Source organism: Crocuta crocuta, unplaced genomic scaffold, assembly GCF_008692635.1.
Source record: "Crocuta crocuta isolate KB4526 unplaced genomic scaffold, BGI_CrCroc_1.0 scaffold318, whole genome shotgun sequence".
NCBI classification, from domain to species: domain Eukaryota; kingdom Metazoa; phylum Chordata; class Mammalia; order Carnivora; family Hyaenidae; genus Crocuta; species Crocuta crocuta.
In genome coordinates, this window is record NW_027531425.1 from 4,702,677 (window position 1) to 4,717,054 (window position 14,378).

Here is a 14,378-nt window from a genome sequence, read left to right on the forward strand (position 1 = left end):
GCAGGGCCGTAACCATCTTTGTTTCCAGACCACATTCCCCCAGGTGGCCCTGAGCCATGCCTATAACCACCCCCTTCCTCAGACTCTGTTTCCCCCAGTGTCCCAGAGGCCACTCTATAACCCATGCCATAACCAGATCCCATTTCTTCTGATGCCACTGAGCCGTCCCTATAACCAGCCGCATTTTCAGGACCTATTTCCTTAGCATACCCTACGCCACCGCCATACTTAGAACCCATTCTCCCCACACCTCCTAAGCCATCCTCATGGCCAGTCTCACCTCTGGGTCCTTGTCCTCTGGAGTCCCATGACCCATTCCAGAAATCTGGTTCTGAACCTATCGCCCCTGGACCTCTTAATCCATCAGCGTCCCCTAGTGTCCTCCCAGACCCCCGAGGACCCAGGCTTGGAGACCCAGTTAGCCTGTGGCTTCTGGTGTCCACCCCCTGACCAGATCCCATCAGTCTAGCCCCCTGGGCACCACCCACACCACCTTCCCCTTCACTAGACCCCAACATTCCAGGCCCGTGGTGAGCCCCAGTTTTGCCGAGACTGGACCCTGTGTCATCCCAAGGACCTGGGCTCTCGGATTCTATTCTGCCACTACCTTCTGGTCCCCACTGACCTGCTGTCCAGCCTTGGGAATACTGGAAGCTTCCGGAGCCATGCCCTGTCTCACCCAAGTCCCCTGCTGTCTCCTGGCCCTGCCTTCCCCTGAGCCCCTGTAGGTCCCTTTCCCAGCCCCCAGGACCTCCTGGGCTTCCAGGGCTGGTTTTGTAGCCCTTTCTCCCACCCAAAGACTTCCCTGGGCCTTGATCACCTGCCTGTAGTGAACCCTCAGCTTTGTCCTCAGGCCCTTCTTGTCCCAGAAATTTCCTGCTACCATCAGATATTGATGGTTCCTGGAAGTTCTTTCCTATAGATATCTGCCCTAGAGACTCCTCTGACCCCCAGTAGCCCCTTGCTTCCCCATCATCAACATCCCTACCTCCCTGAGAGCCCCAGGACTCAGGGCCTATGCCTGTCTTGGATCTAGAAGCTCTTTCTCCAGGGTACCCCTGGGCCCCAGGACCACCTGCCCCATGGCTGTCTCTGGCTCCCCCCAGGTCAGTCCCACTACCCCACACTGCCCTTGTTGCTACTTTCTGCCTTTCCCTGCTATAATCACCCCCTCCCTCCACCCCACCCAGGCTTTCCCCCTGCAAAATCTCCATCGCCTCCCCTTCTGACCAAGAGCCCACAGGACCAGACTGGGATCCCCTCAGAGCTGTCTTTCCTCTCCCAGGTCCTAGATGAGCACTGCGGAGCTGTTCCTGGCTCTGCCTGTCCAGGGGACTCTGATGGTCCTCTCTGTACTCCTTTCCTTCCCTGCCGCTCCCCAGTCCTCCAACCTGAGGGCGCCTGGACTCAGCCTCCCAGCCTCCTGCTGTTCTACCATATCTGTCCCCATCACTGCCTCGGCCTTGATCTTGCTGTTGACCTTCCATGAGGCCCAGACCTGATTCCAGGCCTTCTCCCTGTGGATAGGGGCTCCCCGGAAGGCTTCTGTCCCAGTCTCCCTCTCTGTGCAGCTGATTTCCCCCAGGGGGAATGACTGTGTATCCCTCTGCTTCCAGAAAGCCCTTTCTTGCCTGCCCAGGGCCCCAGGCTGAGCCAGCTGCCCCATCACACTCCATCAAGGAATAGCCATGCCCACCAAGGCCACCTGTCTCTGAGCCTGCTGTGAGCTCTAGCTCAGAAGCAAGCCTGGCCCCATTAAGGAAGCCCTCCAGGGGGCCCCGTTCTCTGGGTTTCCCTCCCTCACTGCTGATGCTTCTGGAATCTTCTGCTGAGGTCTGGGCTCCTTGTGCTTGCAGCCGGTGGTCAGCACTTGTGGTCATATGGCCTTTATCCTTCCCAGCTTTGGTGAGAGGTCAATGTCCCCATAGAGAGACAAAAGAAAAGACCTGTTAGATCAGACCAAGGTACCTGTCTGACCTCAACTTTGACCTTCAGGTTCCCCAGTAGAGCAAAAGCTGACCACCTCAGAAAGAAGCCAGGGTGTGCCAGCTCACTGATAGACAAATTTTATCACCAGTTCCCCCAGACCTGCACCAGCAGACCATCCTGCCCTGTTATGTGCTTCAGGAAGACTTTCGGAGAAAACATATAACCCAAAACACATCTGCTTACCAAATTGCCATGAGAGTTGCCTGCTTTTTAAAAGATCTATTTGCCCCACCATCTGCCTTACTAATGCCCAATTTATAGTTTCCTGACATCACCTTGAACCCAAATCCCCAGGGGGATGTAAGGGTGTTATTTGGCCTGATCCAGAGCTTTTCATCCATACTGGACCTGGGCCAAGCCCCAGCCAGGACCCTCAGGCCATCTTGGAGCTGCCCACCCCCCACCCCCCCAGAGCAATTCCAGAGGCCCCGTGGAGCAGATGGAGCTAAGGTAGACTCCCCTGGCAGTGAGGGGCCTGCATGACAATGGCTCAGGAATAGATCTCAGGAGGCTTCCTCAGTCTCTGACAGTGAAGGAAGCATCCAAAGCAAATGGCCGACCAAAGGAAGGCCCTGCTCCTGGCCTTTTCCTTGCCCTCCTCAGCCCTGCGGCTTGCCTTGATAGATGAAGGGAAAGACAGAGGTGCGAACCACTCACCTTCCACCACTAGCCAGGCACCAGAGCTGTGGAACCCAGTGCTCAGTGAGTAGAAGCCCATGTCTGAGAAGCGGGCCCCCCTTATGATCAGACAGTAGGTCAGTCCATCGGGAGACACGGACACTTCATATTTTTTGCTGGGCTGGAGTGGCCGGTGCCGGAAACTCCAGGTGGCATTGGGGCAGGGGTTGGAGAGAACACACTCGAAGACAGCGTCCCCCTGCTCTTCACAGTGGACCTCAGCCAGCGGGACCACCACTTTGGCGGGGATGGCTGTCGGGGAAGGAGAAATGGGTGGTGTCAGCTTGGTGGCCTGACACAGAGGGCCGGGAGTTTGGAAGCCCAGGTTCAGACCTGCTCAGCCACAAACCCCCTGTTTCACCTTGGCAGGTCACGTCCTTACCTCAAGTAACAGTTCCCCCATATTAAATGAGGGGTTGTCATTAGGTTATGAAGAGTAAGATTGTTTTTGGTTCTGGAGTTCTGTAATCCTTTTTTTTTTTTTTTTTGAGAGAGAGAGAGAGACAGCGTGAGCAGGGGAGGGGCAGAGAGAGAGAGGGAGACACAGAATCCAAAGCAGTCTCCAGGCTCTGAGCTGGCTGTCAGCACAGAGCCCGACATGGGGCTCGAACCTACGAACCATGAGATCATGACCTGAGTCAAAGTCGGATGCTTAACCGACTGAGCCAGCCAGGCACCCCGAGTTCTGTAATCCTAAAGCCAGAAATGATATATCAGGGTAAGATGGGTACATGAAGAAACCAATATGCTGACTGCCAGTGCTTTATATTTGTTATCATGTGAATTTTTATGACCACCTCCAAAGTGGGTATTATTATATCCTTTTTATAGGAAAGGAAACAAAGTCTTCAGAAGTTCAATGACTTGCCCCAGTTTTACCTAACCAAGAGGCAGCCTGGTCAGAATTCATACCCAGGTCTGGCTGATTCCAAAGCCCCTGCCCCTCTCCCTTATGCCATGTCATTTCTAGGCTTTTCAAAGCTCTGTCCAGGCATGCCAGGGCTGCTGAAGATCTCATGCCCTCTTTTTCCTCAACCTTGATTTAGAACCATGTTCTTGGGGTGCCTGGGTGGCTCAATCGGTTAAGCGTTCGACTTCAGCTCAGGTCATGATCTCACGGTCTGTGAGTTTGAGCCCTGCGTTGGGCTCTGTGCTGACAGCTCAGAGCCTGGAGCCTGCTTCACATTCTGTATCTCCCTCGCTCTCTCTCTCTACCCCTCCCCTGCTCATTCTTTCTTTCTCTCTCTCTCTCTCTCAAAAATAAATAAAACAGAACTATGTTCTTTACACTTTATCTGTCCAAAGCTTTCTTCTCCAGCCTCTCCTCCTCCCAGGAGGCCTCTGGAGCTATCAAGTGCTCCCGGTGTGTGTGTGGGGGGGGGGGCAGGCAGCAGGGGAGAGACTGCATACACAGCTACTTGTGGGGCTGGGACAGGGTTTGATGAGGGAGGAAGGGACGGTTCCCAGGTGAGATGTGGGCACTAAAGGCAGGGAAGGAAGCGGTCTGTACGGGGCACAAGTGTGCCTAACCTGGGTGGAGCTTCTTGCTGTGTGTGGGGGGGTGCTGTCTTGGAGGTGAGAGTCTGCCTTAAAAAGGAGTGAGGCTGTGGAATTAGTTTGGACCTAATCTGGAAATCACTGGTTGCTACAGAAGGTCTGTGAGCAGGGACATGGCATGGACATCGTGTGTCTGTGGCTGGAACTCAGCACTGAGAGAACATAAACCTCAGACCAAGACTTTTGGAAAGCAGAGATCATTTCAGTTTTGCAAGGAGGGGGAGGGGGTGCATCACATTTATCTCCCCCCCCCCACCGCCCAGCCATGGCACCGACCTGAGCCCCGCTCCTTACAGATCTCCCCCACTCAAATGTCTGCAGGGACGACCACCCACCGCTAGCATCCAGTTCCGTGGAGAAGATTTCCACATCCTCCACCTTGACCTGGTAAATGCCAGCATCCTCGGGTTGCAGGTCCTTGATCCGGAAGTGGTAGCGGTTCCCAAGATGCCGCAGACAGTGCTTGACCTGGTTGTTGAAGCCGTAGGGGATCATCTCACCATCCTGAGGCAGAGAACGGAAGAGAAGGGTTCAGGGGCCTCAATGGGTCCCCAGCATCTCCTGCCCCAACCCCCTCTGACAGCTTTCTCCCACCAGAAAACATATTGCTGGAACCACACAGCAGATGGGAGGGGGAGGGGGGCAGGGAGTGGAGAGCAGGGCTCAAAGGCCTTGAGAACAAGGAATGTGAGGTGAAGGGGAATAAATGTCCTAGGAGTGTCCTTGACTCTCACTGCGGAGTAAATAATCTGTGTTACACAAGAGGCACCTGAGAGTGGGAGATCTCAATTCAGATTGAGTAGAGCCACTACCCAAGTCGCCTTAGGGGGTTAGCAGGAGGCAGAGAGGCAACACCAGGAGCCCCAGGGCCCCCCCACATTCATTCACAGAGGGGTGCAAGAGTTCTATCAGATATCTTCAGGGCTCTACAAAACCCACACCCATTTTAGCTAAAGCCTAGATAGATTAATCATGATTTTCGGTTGCCTACCGTGCCTACTGTGTGCCAGGCACTGTTTTAGGCACTTGGGGCACATCAGTGAATAAAACAAAGATTCCTGTCCCCATGGAGCTAAAATTGTATGAGGAACCCAGACGAACAATAAATATCAGAAGCAGATAATATAATGTATATTAGAAAGAGTTACAACTAGGATAAAAAAGACAAGAGAGAAGAAGGTACAGATTCAGGAAGGCAGGATGGGGTGGAGGACACAGCAGTGTCACACAAGGTGACCAGGGGAAGCCTGGCTGCGGGGAAGACCATGATGTCAGGTAGCAGGACCAGCCGGAGCAGAGAAACAGAGGCAAGCCCAGGGAAGAGGGGAGGAGGGTGGGAAGAGAATTGCAAGGGGAAGAGCACCAGGAGTGAACAGAGCTAAGAGGAGGGGCAAATCATATATGATCTCATTCATCATTTAGTTGTGCCATGAGATAGGTCCTATGTTACCCTCACTTTACACGTGAGTACCCTGAGGCACAGGGAAGGTAAGCCTCTTGCCTGGGGTCACACAGCCAGTAAGTGGTGGGGCGAGGATGAGTCTGACCACAGAGCTAGTGTTGCTGTGCTCTGCTCCCTCCCCCACACACACATCTGCCCCAGGCCCCACTTCGTTGACAGGCAGTTACTACTGGAACCCATGCAAGGATGTGTCAAATCTCCGGAGAGAGAGCTCAGATGGATGGGGGTATACTTTCTCAGAATCCTTTTTTAACCCCCCACCCCCTACCCCTGTGCCCTGGCTGGAGACCCTGGTTGCTCAATTCTCATGGAGAAAGTTAAGGTAAGAGGACTCTGTGAAATGTCCGCACCAAAGTTTGACCTCACTTGAATCAGGAAGTCCATGGGATGCAGGACTCACCATCTGAGGACCTGAGTTGCTCCCAGAGGGGAACTCGGGGACCCCTAGTTCCTCCCGCCGGGACCCGTAGCATCCCTGCCAGACCCCCTCCCCCTTCAATAGCTCCTCCAGCCTCACCTTATACAGGTAAATCTTGCTCTCAGAATACTTGAGATCCAGCTCCAGGTCAAACGTGGCGATCCCCTCCTTGCTGACCTTGATGTGTCTCAAGTTGGAGATGTTGTTAACATACTGGGGAAGACAAACCCACCCAGGGAGCTCTCTGAGCTCTCTAATCAGGGCACTCCAAACCCACACACTCCAGCCCCCCAGTGCCCCACTCAAGCATGCATTTGCCCATTTTCCAGGAGGGAAGAAAATTTCCAAGATGAGACATCAGGTCAGCAAGGAAAGTGAGAAAGGACCCCAGGTGTCCAGGTGCCCTGAGAACCTGGGAGGGCTTTTCTGTTCATCTGTTATTCCATCCAATAAAAATTAGTTGAGCGCCTACTGTGTGCAAAGCCCTGTGTTAAGGTCAAAGAGAAAGCTTGGAGGAGAGAAAACTGAGTCCCAGGACGTTTGATGAACCACCTTCAAAGTGACAAAACACTATTTTCAGGAAGATGGAAACTAGTTGTTTTACATTTCCAGAAGACAAAATCAGACTAATGTTATGGTTAGGCTAGACCCAGGGCAGAACTTCCTGCAGTTTATAGACGCTGGCATGAGAGTACTAATGGCAACTGTGAAACTCCCTGCACTGGAAGCCTTTAGAAATAAGACCGATATCCAAGGTCTGGGGATGCGGACAGCTGACAGGAAGCCCTTGCTGCACCAGGGCGAGCATCTTAAGTACATTCTCTCCTTCATCCTCTCACTAATCCTTAGAGGCAGGTACGGCTGGAACACCCATTCAAGACACGGAGGCCCTAACTTTCCCAAAGCCCCGGATTTTAGTATCAGAGCCAAATTTCAAAGCCAAGTCAAGTCGACTTGAGACCTGTGTCCTTGGCCCGGGACACTGCACGGGGCGTTTGGGGAGGTGGGGACGGGGCGGGGAGGGATGGGCGGTGGGCGGAAAAGCGGGTCCCGCACTAAGCCTCCAGGTCGGGGGGCCGCAGCCCAGGAGAGGGTACCTGGGCCACCTTGTCCGCGTGCTCCTTCTGCATCTCCCGCAGCTTGCGCAGCATGCCCCGGTAGTCCACGATGCCGTACTTCAGGCAGATCCGCTCGTAGTCCTTGCGGTCGGCCGTCATCAGCAGCTGCCACACCTGCGCCAGGTCCACCTTTTTCTTGGCGGGAGGCGGGGCCCTGGGGAGCAGGGTGGGCAGGTCAGAGGCCAGAGGAGCCCCCGGGGAGCCCCAGGAGCTGGTCTCCTCGGCCTGGCGGCCTGCCCCCCCACCAGGGGCTGCTGGGAGCTGCCCTCTCTGCACTGGAAGAAAGGGACAGGGGGCTGGGCTCTGGGACCGACCACTGTCAGGACATCTCCCCACAGTGCAAACTCTCTCGCAGGAGAAACACCGGCTCCTGACAACTTGTGTTGTGGCTTTCTGAGAAAGACGGGCAGGGCGAGGGGATGTGCAGATCATTCTGTCACTTTAACACTTCTTAAAAACATCATTGTTCTAGCAGAACGTCCCATGTTACAAAGGAGTAAATCAGAACCAGACAGGAGAGATGATTAAGGACGTAGAGCTTAGAGGTGGCGTACCTCTCAGTTCAGCCCTCTCCCTCCACCTGCAGTCTAGCTTCCCAGACGGTGGAGTGGAGAGCCGAGCCCGCCTTGCTCATGGAAGTAGCCGGGGAGCCTTCACCCCTGCCCCTGGACAGGCCCAGACCCACCTCTTTTTCAGGAGGTATCGGTATTCCATCAGCTGCTTCCTGAGGTCTAGAAAAGAAGCAAGAATGAGGCCCCAAGCCCAGCATGGGATGCCAAGGGGCGAATGCAGGGCTTTTCTGGAGAATGGGGGTAGGGTGGGGAGGCAGTCTGAGGACCTGTGGTCCATGGCTGACCACCGAGCTTTTGAAAAGCACTCTCCTGGGGACTGGTTATGACCCGTAAGGTAAGGGCTTGGTCAAGTAGGGAGCACCAGGCAAGGAGAAGCCCATTCCCCCAAACCCAAAGAGACTTCCGGCCACGCTTCCACCTACCCTCTTGGGGCTCCTTTTGCCTCTTCCGACTCTTCCGAAAGCCAACTGGACCATCAGGAGGAGAGGAGGGAGTTAATGTGGACAGATGGGGAGAGAAGCAAGATACATTGATGGTCTTCCTGAGAACCAGCTGAGTGCCGGGGCCCTGCCCTCCCTACTGTCCTCCAAGTCACAGCAACGGCTCAGCTAGGGGGCTGAACAGGGCGGATGGTCTGTCTGCCATAAGCTTTGATGCCCCAGAGCCTTAGCATGACTTAGGTGGGGCTGACCTGATTATCATCGCATGCAGGGAAGGCCCACCAACATGGCTGCTGGAGCAGGGAGGTGGCAGAAATGAGGGAGGTGGCCATGGGTGACTGACTACACACTGAACTGTGTCTGGAGGGGCTCTTCCGTGCACCTGCGAGCTGCCGTTTCGGGATACAGGCCGACATTGCCAAAAACGTCAGACACAGCCGTTTGGCGGATCCTGCAGCCTTTCCCAGTCCTCGGCCTCATCACCCCACTCCCACTAGTAGGAAGGAGGCCGGAAAAGCTAAATATTTGCCTTTCTGGCTTCCCTTGCAACTAAGAGTGGGTGTATGAGTGACACGGTTCTGGCCAATGAGATCTAAACAGAAGTCTCCAAGGAGTTTCTGAGAATGCTTTGGCTTTCTCGACGAAAGGGCCAGATGTACTAGGTACATCTGAACATGGGCTTGGTGTGGGTCTGCAGCAGCTGTTTTATGCCTGTGAGGAGATAAACCAGCCTCTTCGGGTAGCAGAGCTGTGAGACAGGGAGAGTCAGGCTGTCCTGTGACAGCCCTGAGCTGTGGCTTAAGCCCTTGGGCTCCGATCTCAGGACTTCTTATCATGTGACATACTCAAGTGTCTTAATTTCTTGGGCTATTCGTAGTAGGGTTTTCTGTTACTTGTGGGCAAAAGTGTAACCTATGGAAAGACTAGATTTGCTTTCTCAAGAGACACGTAAGTTCCCCTGTTATTACATGTCAACAATTAATTTAAAATTTGGAGACACTGCACGAGCCAAAGCAAGCAAACAAACAAAAAAACCCCCCACCTATTGGAGAAAGGACTTGGCCTTCCTATTACCCGATTGTCACCTCTGACATTGGCCTGTACGAAGTATCCTTTGTCCACTGGAGAAACTGAGGCCCAGAGATGAAAATGAAGCCCACTGAAGGAGTTAGCAGAAGGTTCGGGACCAGAAACCAACTCCCAGGCTCTGCCCTCGTTCCAAGGGTTAAGAGAATACCATTCAGAGCCTCTCCAATGGGGCATCTGCTGAGGGTGCACCTTTTAAACCATAGGCAAAGTTAGCGTGTGAGTGTGTAAAGCCCAAGGGCCCTGGCATCAGATAGGGCAGCAGCCTTGGTGTCCATCTCTCCTTTTACCCCACCAGTTGCACAGCCTCTGGGGTCTCTGAGGGGAAAGGCAGGGCCAACACCCAAGCACTGATGAGACAGGAAGAGGGGGAGGGGGACAAGCCCACCTTCAATGACCAGGAGCCTGGTAGAGCACGTGGCTTCTCCATACATGTTCACTGCTGTGCAACGGTACACGTCCGTGTCCTCACCCGTCAGCTTGTTGATCTGCAGAGAGGCCAAGTCCAGGGGAACTGGGCTAGCACCTCCCCTTCCTCCACTTACTAGACATGGTTATAGGTAAATACACATGGAGAAGACACAGTCCTTTCCTCGTAGAGCTCACAGTCTTCATCAAGAAAGTAAGACCCCAAAACAGAAAGCTGGATCTTGACCAAGAGCAGATGTACCAACTCTTTGCCATCAGAGACAGTGTGGTGTAGCAGAAAAAGCTCACTTTTTTTTTTTTTATCTGGGACTGAATATCATCTCTGTCGTATATTACAGGCTATGGGACCTTGGGTAAATTACCTAGCCTCTTTGAACCTTTGTTTCTTAGAAGGTGAGGATAACAACATCTCAAAAAGTGGTATATGGTCAGGATTAAGTTACATAATCTATGTCACATGTTTGGCGGAAGGCCCAGCACATAGTAGGTACTCCATGACTGGCAGCTGTAATTATTACTCATATTGGCCAGCATTGAGTGGTCCCCAGAGGCCAGAACTGGCTAGACACTTTATATAAACCGTCGTATTCATAGCAACACTGTAAAGTAAGTGCTACAGATGAGAAATCAGAAAACAGAGGTACAGAGAAGCAAGTAATTTTCCAAGGCCAAGGTGGTGGGCCTGGGATTGGAACCCAGGCTGTCAGCCTCCAGAGCTGGCATACTTAAGCTCCAGCCTCCACTACCTGCCAGGAGGTTGTCAGCAGAGGTGCCCATAAGCCTGCCAGACCTACATCTGGCTCAGGCAACCTGGAGCCCCAGGATGGAGCCGTCGGACCCAACCCCAACTGGGAACATCTCCTACTCCTCTGGGGATTGGAGGCCACCAGGGAGACCTTCAAGGGGACAGGAAGAAGTGAGTAGACCTGGGTCAGGGGGAGAACTCGGATCATACCTGTAGCACGTGCTCCTTGCTGCCGGGGGCAGAGGAGATCTGGTACTTGCTGGAGTTACTGAGGTTACCTTTGGTGCACTGCCAGTGTACCTTGGGTCTGGGATCCCCACAGACCACGGCCCGAAAGATGGCATTTTTCCCTGGGGCAGGAAAAGGCGGTCAAAAGATTGGCAGGTTAGGGGTGGGGTGACAGTATACTTTATTGAGATTTTCATTTATGTTACTTTCACTGCTCCAGGCATTTCAACTGCCCAGCCCAAGAAGGGGGTCAGGCCTTCGTGCCCTTGACTCAAAGGCTCTTACGACGCTAGGTGGAGAGCAGCAGTTTCCAGACAGTGCCTGCCTGGCTTCTGAATCACAGAGTGTAGGCTCCTTGAGGAAAGATGCAGCCAGACTGTCCATGTGGAAGGGGAGGCGGGCAGGCTTGGGGCGGAAGGGGGCATTTCTGTGCAAGTGGGTGAGGGAAGGAATTGGAAGGACTCTCCCAAGACTGGGAAGGGGAAGAGACTTTTGTGGGTTCCATGTCCACTCTCGAGGCAAAAAGGTCCTGAGATGCAGGGTTCCAGCCTCAGAAAAGCACCTGAGCTCCATGCTTGGCCTGGAAGCCTGGGAGCTGACTGCCCTCATGTAATCCCTTGGGCTCCTGCCAGGAACATTTCAGTAGAGATCAGTATGGAGTGAAGATCCAAGGGCCCTTCCCAGTGATGAAAGACACTTTCTCATGACCTTGTTGAGTGGGGACTTAAAGTCAGATTTAGAAAAATAAAGTGCCATTCTTTTCCTCACACCGGAATGTTGTCAACTCAAGGTGTTGCAGGAAGTTGTGTTGGGGACAGAATACCAATTCTCATCCCTTCCCCCTAAAGCCTTTGCTCCCATCATTTTCCTGGGTACTTTTCTCACATGACTCAAATTAACTATTTTATTTTACTTTATTTTATTTTATTATTTTATTTTAGAGAGAGCATGCAAACAGGAGAGGGGCAGGAGAGAGGGAGAGAGAGAATCCCAAGCAGGCTCTGAGCCAAGCACAGCTTGATCAACATGGGGCTTGATCTCACCACCATACCACGACCTGAGCTGAAGTCAAGAGCCGGGTGCTTAACCGACTGAGCCACCCAGGAACTCCTTAACTCCTGCTGTAGCTGCTCAGAGGTAGGGAGAGGGGAGGATGCTAAGAAACACCGCTACCGCTTCTGCTCCCCAGTTAGCATTCCCCAATCTTATTCCCAAGTATTTCTTGTTTCAAAATCCCATAGTATGTGTTCGCTCTCTTTCCACATCCTGCTCTTCAGGTCCCTTGCCCTTCTGGGGACCCAGACAGGCAGGTACCCCACAAGTATAAGGAAACACAGTGTGGCCTGGTACTGGACTTGGGGGCTGGGAGGCAGGCTGGGAAGGATGGCGCACAAGCCCCCTCCACTGCACACACTCTCAGCAGCCCCCCTCCCAGCTCTCACCTTCCTGCAGCGCCATGGGAACAGGCTTCTGCTGGAAGTCTGGGGTGCTGAAGCCTTCAGGGATCTCCTCCACCAGCTGCTGGATCCTCACCCCATGAAGTGGGGATTTCTTGAAGGGCTTCCCTAGGGAAGGTGGGGGAAAGGGGGATGAGTCCTCCCTACTCTTCCTCGTGGGCGGCCCTTCAACACAATGGAGCACTGACCCAGGCACCTAAGGACCATGAACCCCCCCCTCACTATCCCACCATTGAGCAGGACTGCCTCCCAGAGCTCCTGCCTGTGAGCAGGGTCCTTGAATTTTCTAGTGGAATCTGACAGTCCTCCAGTAGTGTGAATGGAGCCCCTGGGAAGTGGGCAGGGGGCACCCAGGGAAGACCCTGAGAGCGTCATTGGGGTAAATCTGGAGAAGGGAGGATGAGAAGGGGCTCCAGATGGGGGACTTTATTCAGGAAAACAAGTTAAAACCCAAATATGAGACTAGAAAAAGCCAAGATACAGGTGAATTCCTAAAGATCTCTGAGCCCTGTCCTTCCCTTCTCTCCACCCAGTGAGAAGCCCAGATGAGGGGTAAGACCGGGGAGGGGAGGGGAGGTCAGCTCTTCTCTCACCTGCCATAGTTTGGGTGCCTCTTTGGTTACTGAAGGTGGCAGCTGATCTCCTGAGAACAGAAGACAGAATTGCTTATGAGAGGTGCAGGCTGGTCTTACCCCATCTCTCCCCATCTCTCCCACATCATCAGTGCCTCAGTCAGTCTCTGGCATGGGAGCCGGGTAGAGTTGCTGCCCCTGAGAGCTTCTCTGACCCCACCTAATGACACCGATTGGTGTCCTGCAATTCCCTGCCCAGAGACAGGGAGAGTGCAGGTTGCTGCTCGGTTATACCTTTCCCAGGTAATGGAGACCAGGGGGCTGAGCCTGTAACCAGTGCTGGTGGCTGGGCCTTTGAGTGCGTCCCCAGGCCTGATGGCCACTCAGAGGATGAGACACAGCCTGGCCAAAGCCCAGGAAATCAAATTCCTGGCATTCAGGATTCCTTCAGCTCTTTAGCGGACTGCCCCTTCTTGGTTTTAGAATATTAGTTTTCCAGGAATATTCTCTGGGACTCTTGGCTCCTCCCCCAACTCTGAGATTTTCTAGCAAGGCCCATCAGCCTTCTACCTCCCACCCTCAACCAATCTGGAATCCTACTGATGACCAGATCTGCAGGGGGGAATCCCTTAGTTGGCTGTTCTTCAACTCTTTTGACCCAGGCTGACAGGATCCTCATAAATCCATCTGCACCGCCTCTGAAGCCAGTGAGTTATAGCGCCAGGTGAACAAAAATGCTTTCCAGCCTCTCCCAACCACCATTACCACTGTCTCCCCCTGATTTCTTCGCAATTGCACCCTTCCATGATGGCTGATGGGGAATGCCACTCAAGAGAGAGAAGGGGCTTGGGTCTGGGCTGGGATGAAAGCCTTGATGAGAGACATGAATTGAAGGGCAGTGGTGGTGGTGGGGGATGTCTTGAAAGAATTCTCTGGCAGTCCCACCTCCTGTGTGGTTGGCCCGCGGCCAAGGGGTTCCATTTTGAAGATGCCACTCCCCGCCCAAAGAGCCTTGTGTTCAGGATAGAATCACACATGACAGCAAATTCTTCCCTCCAACTGACACTTCCATTTCACAACTGCCCACCCGCTGGCACTTCTGGCCTCAAGGTGTCCCCTCTACAGCCCAGCGGCTGCCCCCCAGTGCGCTGGAATGCCATGGTGCGCCAACTGCGTTCTGTAGCGGTCACAGGGCCACAGCCGCTGCGCAGCAGGGAGTCATGAGGGATGGAGAGCAGCCGCCAATGGAGGAGGATGCAGCCCACCACGAGTGGCGGGAGCTGCAGGGGTCTGTGTCCCACGCGTTCCCCAGTCCCATCCCTGGCACCTGTCTACGACCCCCACCCTCTCACATAGTTAGCGTTCAACATGGACACCGTAGTTGTCATCTTCATTTTCATCTTCCTCCCCCTCCCCGCCGATCACCCTCACCACCAGCTCTCAGTCACTTACTCCGCTGTTTCAGTCACTTCATTACACATGAAGTGTAATGCTAACTGCTGCTCTCCCTCTGGCCTCCTGCCTTCAGGGCGCAGCTGAGAAGGGAGAGAGAAGCAGAACCCCTACAGGGGGTTTAAGGGTCTGAGTTTCAGCCAACTTGCCCTCTGCACCTCCAATCTCTTCAGGA

At 53.7% G+C, this 14,378-nt stretch overlaps 1 protein-coding gene across 1 annotated transcript in view; it reads right to left on the reverse strand.

The window, feature by feature from the left end:
* IGFN1 (immunoglobulin like and fibronectin type III domain containing 1) overlaps positions 1-13,911 on the reverse strand; it is a 29,843-nt gene extending 15,932 nt beyond the window's left edge. The window contains exons 1-11 of the mRNA XM_077771986.1: positions 13,839-13,911; positions 12,165-12,287; positions 10,705-10,844; positions 9,709-9,808; positions 8,217-8,261; positions 7,908-7,953; positions 7,202-7,376; positions 6,204-6,317; positions 4,560-4,728; positions 2,647-2,919; positions 1,849-1,900 (exon numbers count right to left, since the gene is read on the reverse strand). Of these exons, the coding sequence (XP_077628112.1) occupies positions 1,849-1,900; positions 2,647-2,919; positions 4,560-4,728; positions 6,204-6,317; positions 7,202-7,376; positions 7,908-7,953; positions 8,217-8,261; positions 9,709-9,808; positions 10,705-10,844; positions 12,165-12,287; positions 13,839-13,911 (1,310 nt within the window). The remainder of the gene's footprint in view (positions 1-1,848; positions 1,901-2,646; positions 2,920-4,559; positions 4,729-6,203; positions 6,318-7,201; positions 7,377-7,907; positions 7,954-8,216; positions 8,262-9,708; positions 9,809-10,704; positions 10,845-12,164; positions 12,288-13,838) is intronic.
* Between the last annotated feature and the right edge of the window lie 467 nt (positions 13,912-14,378).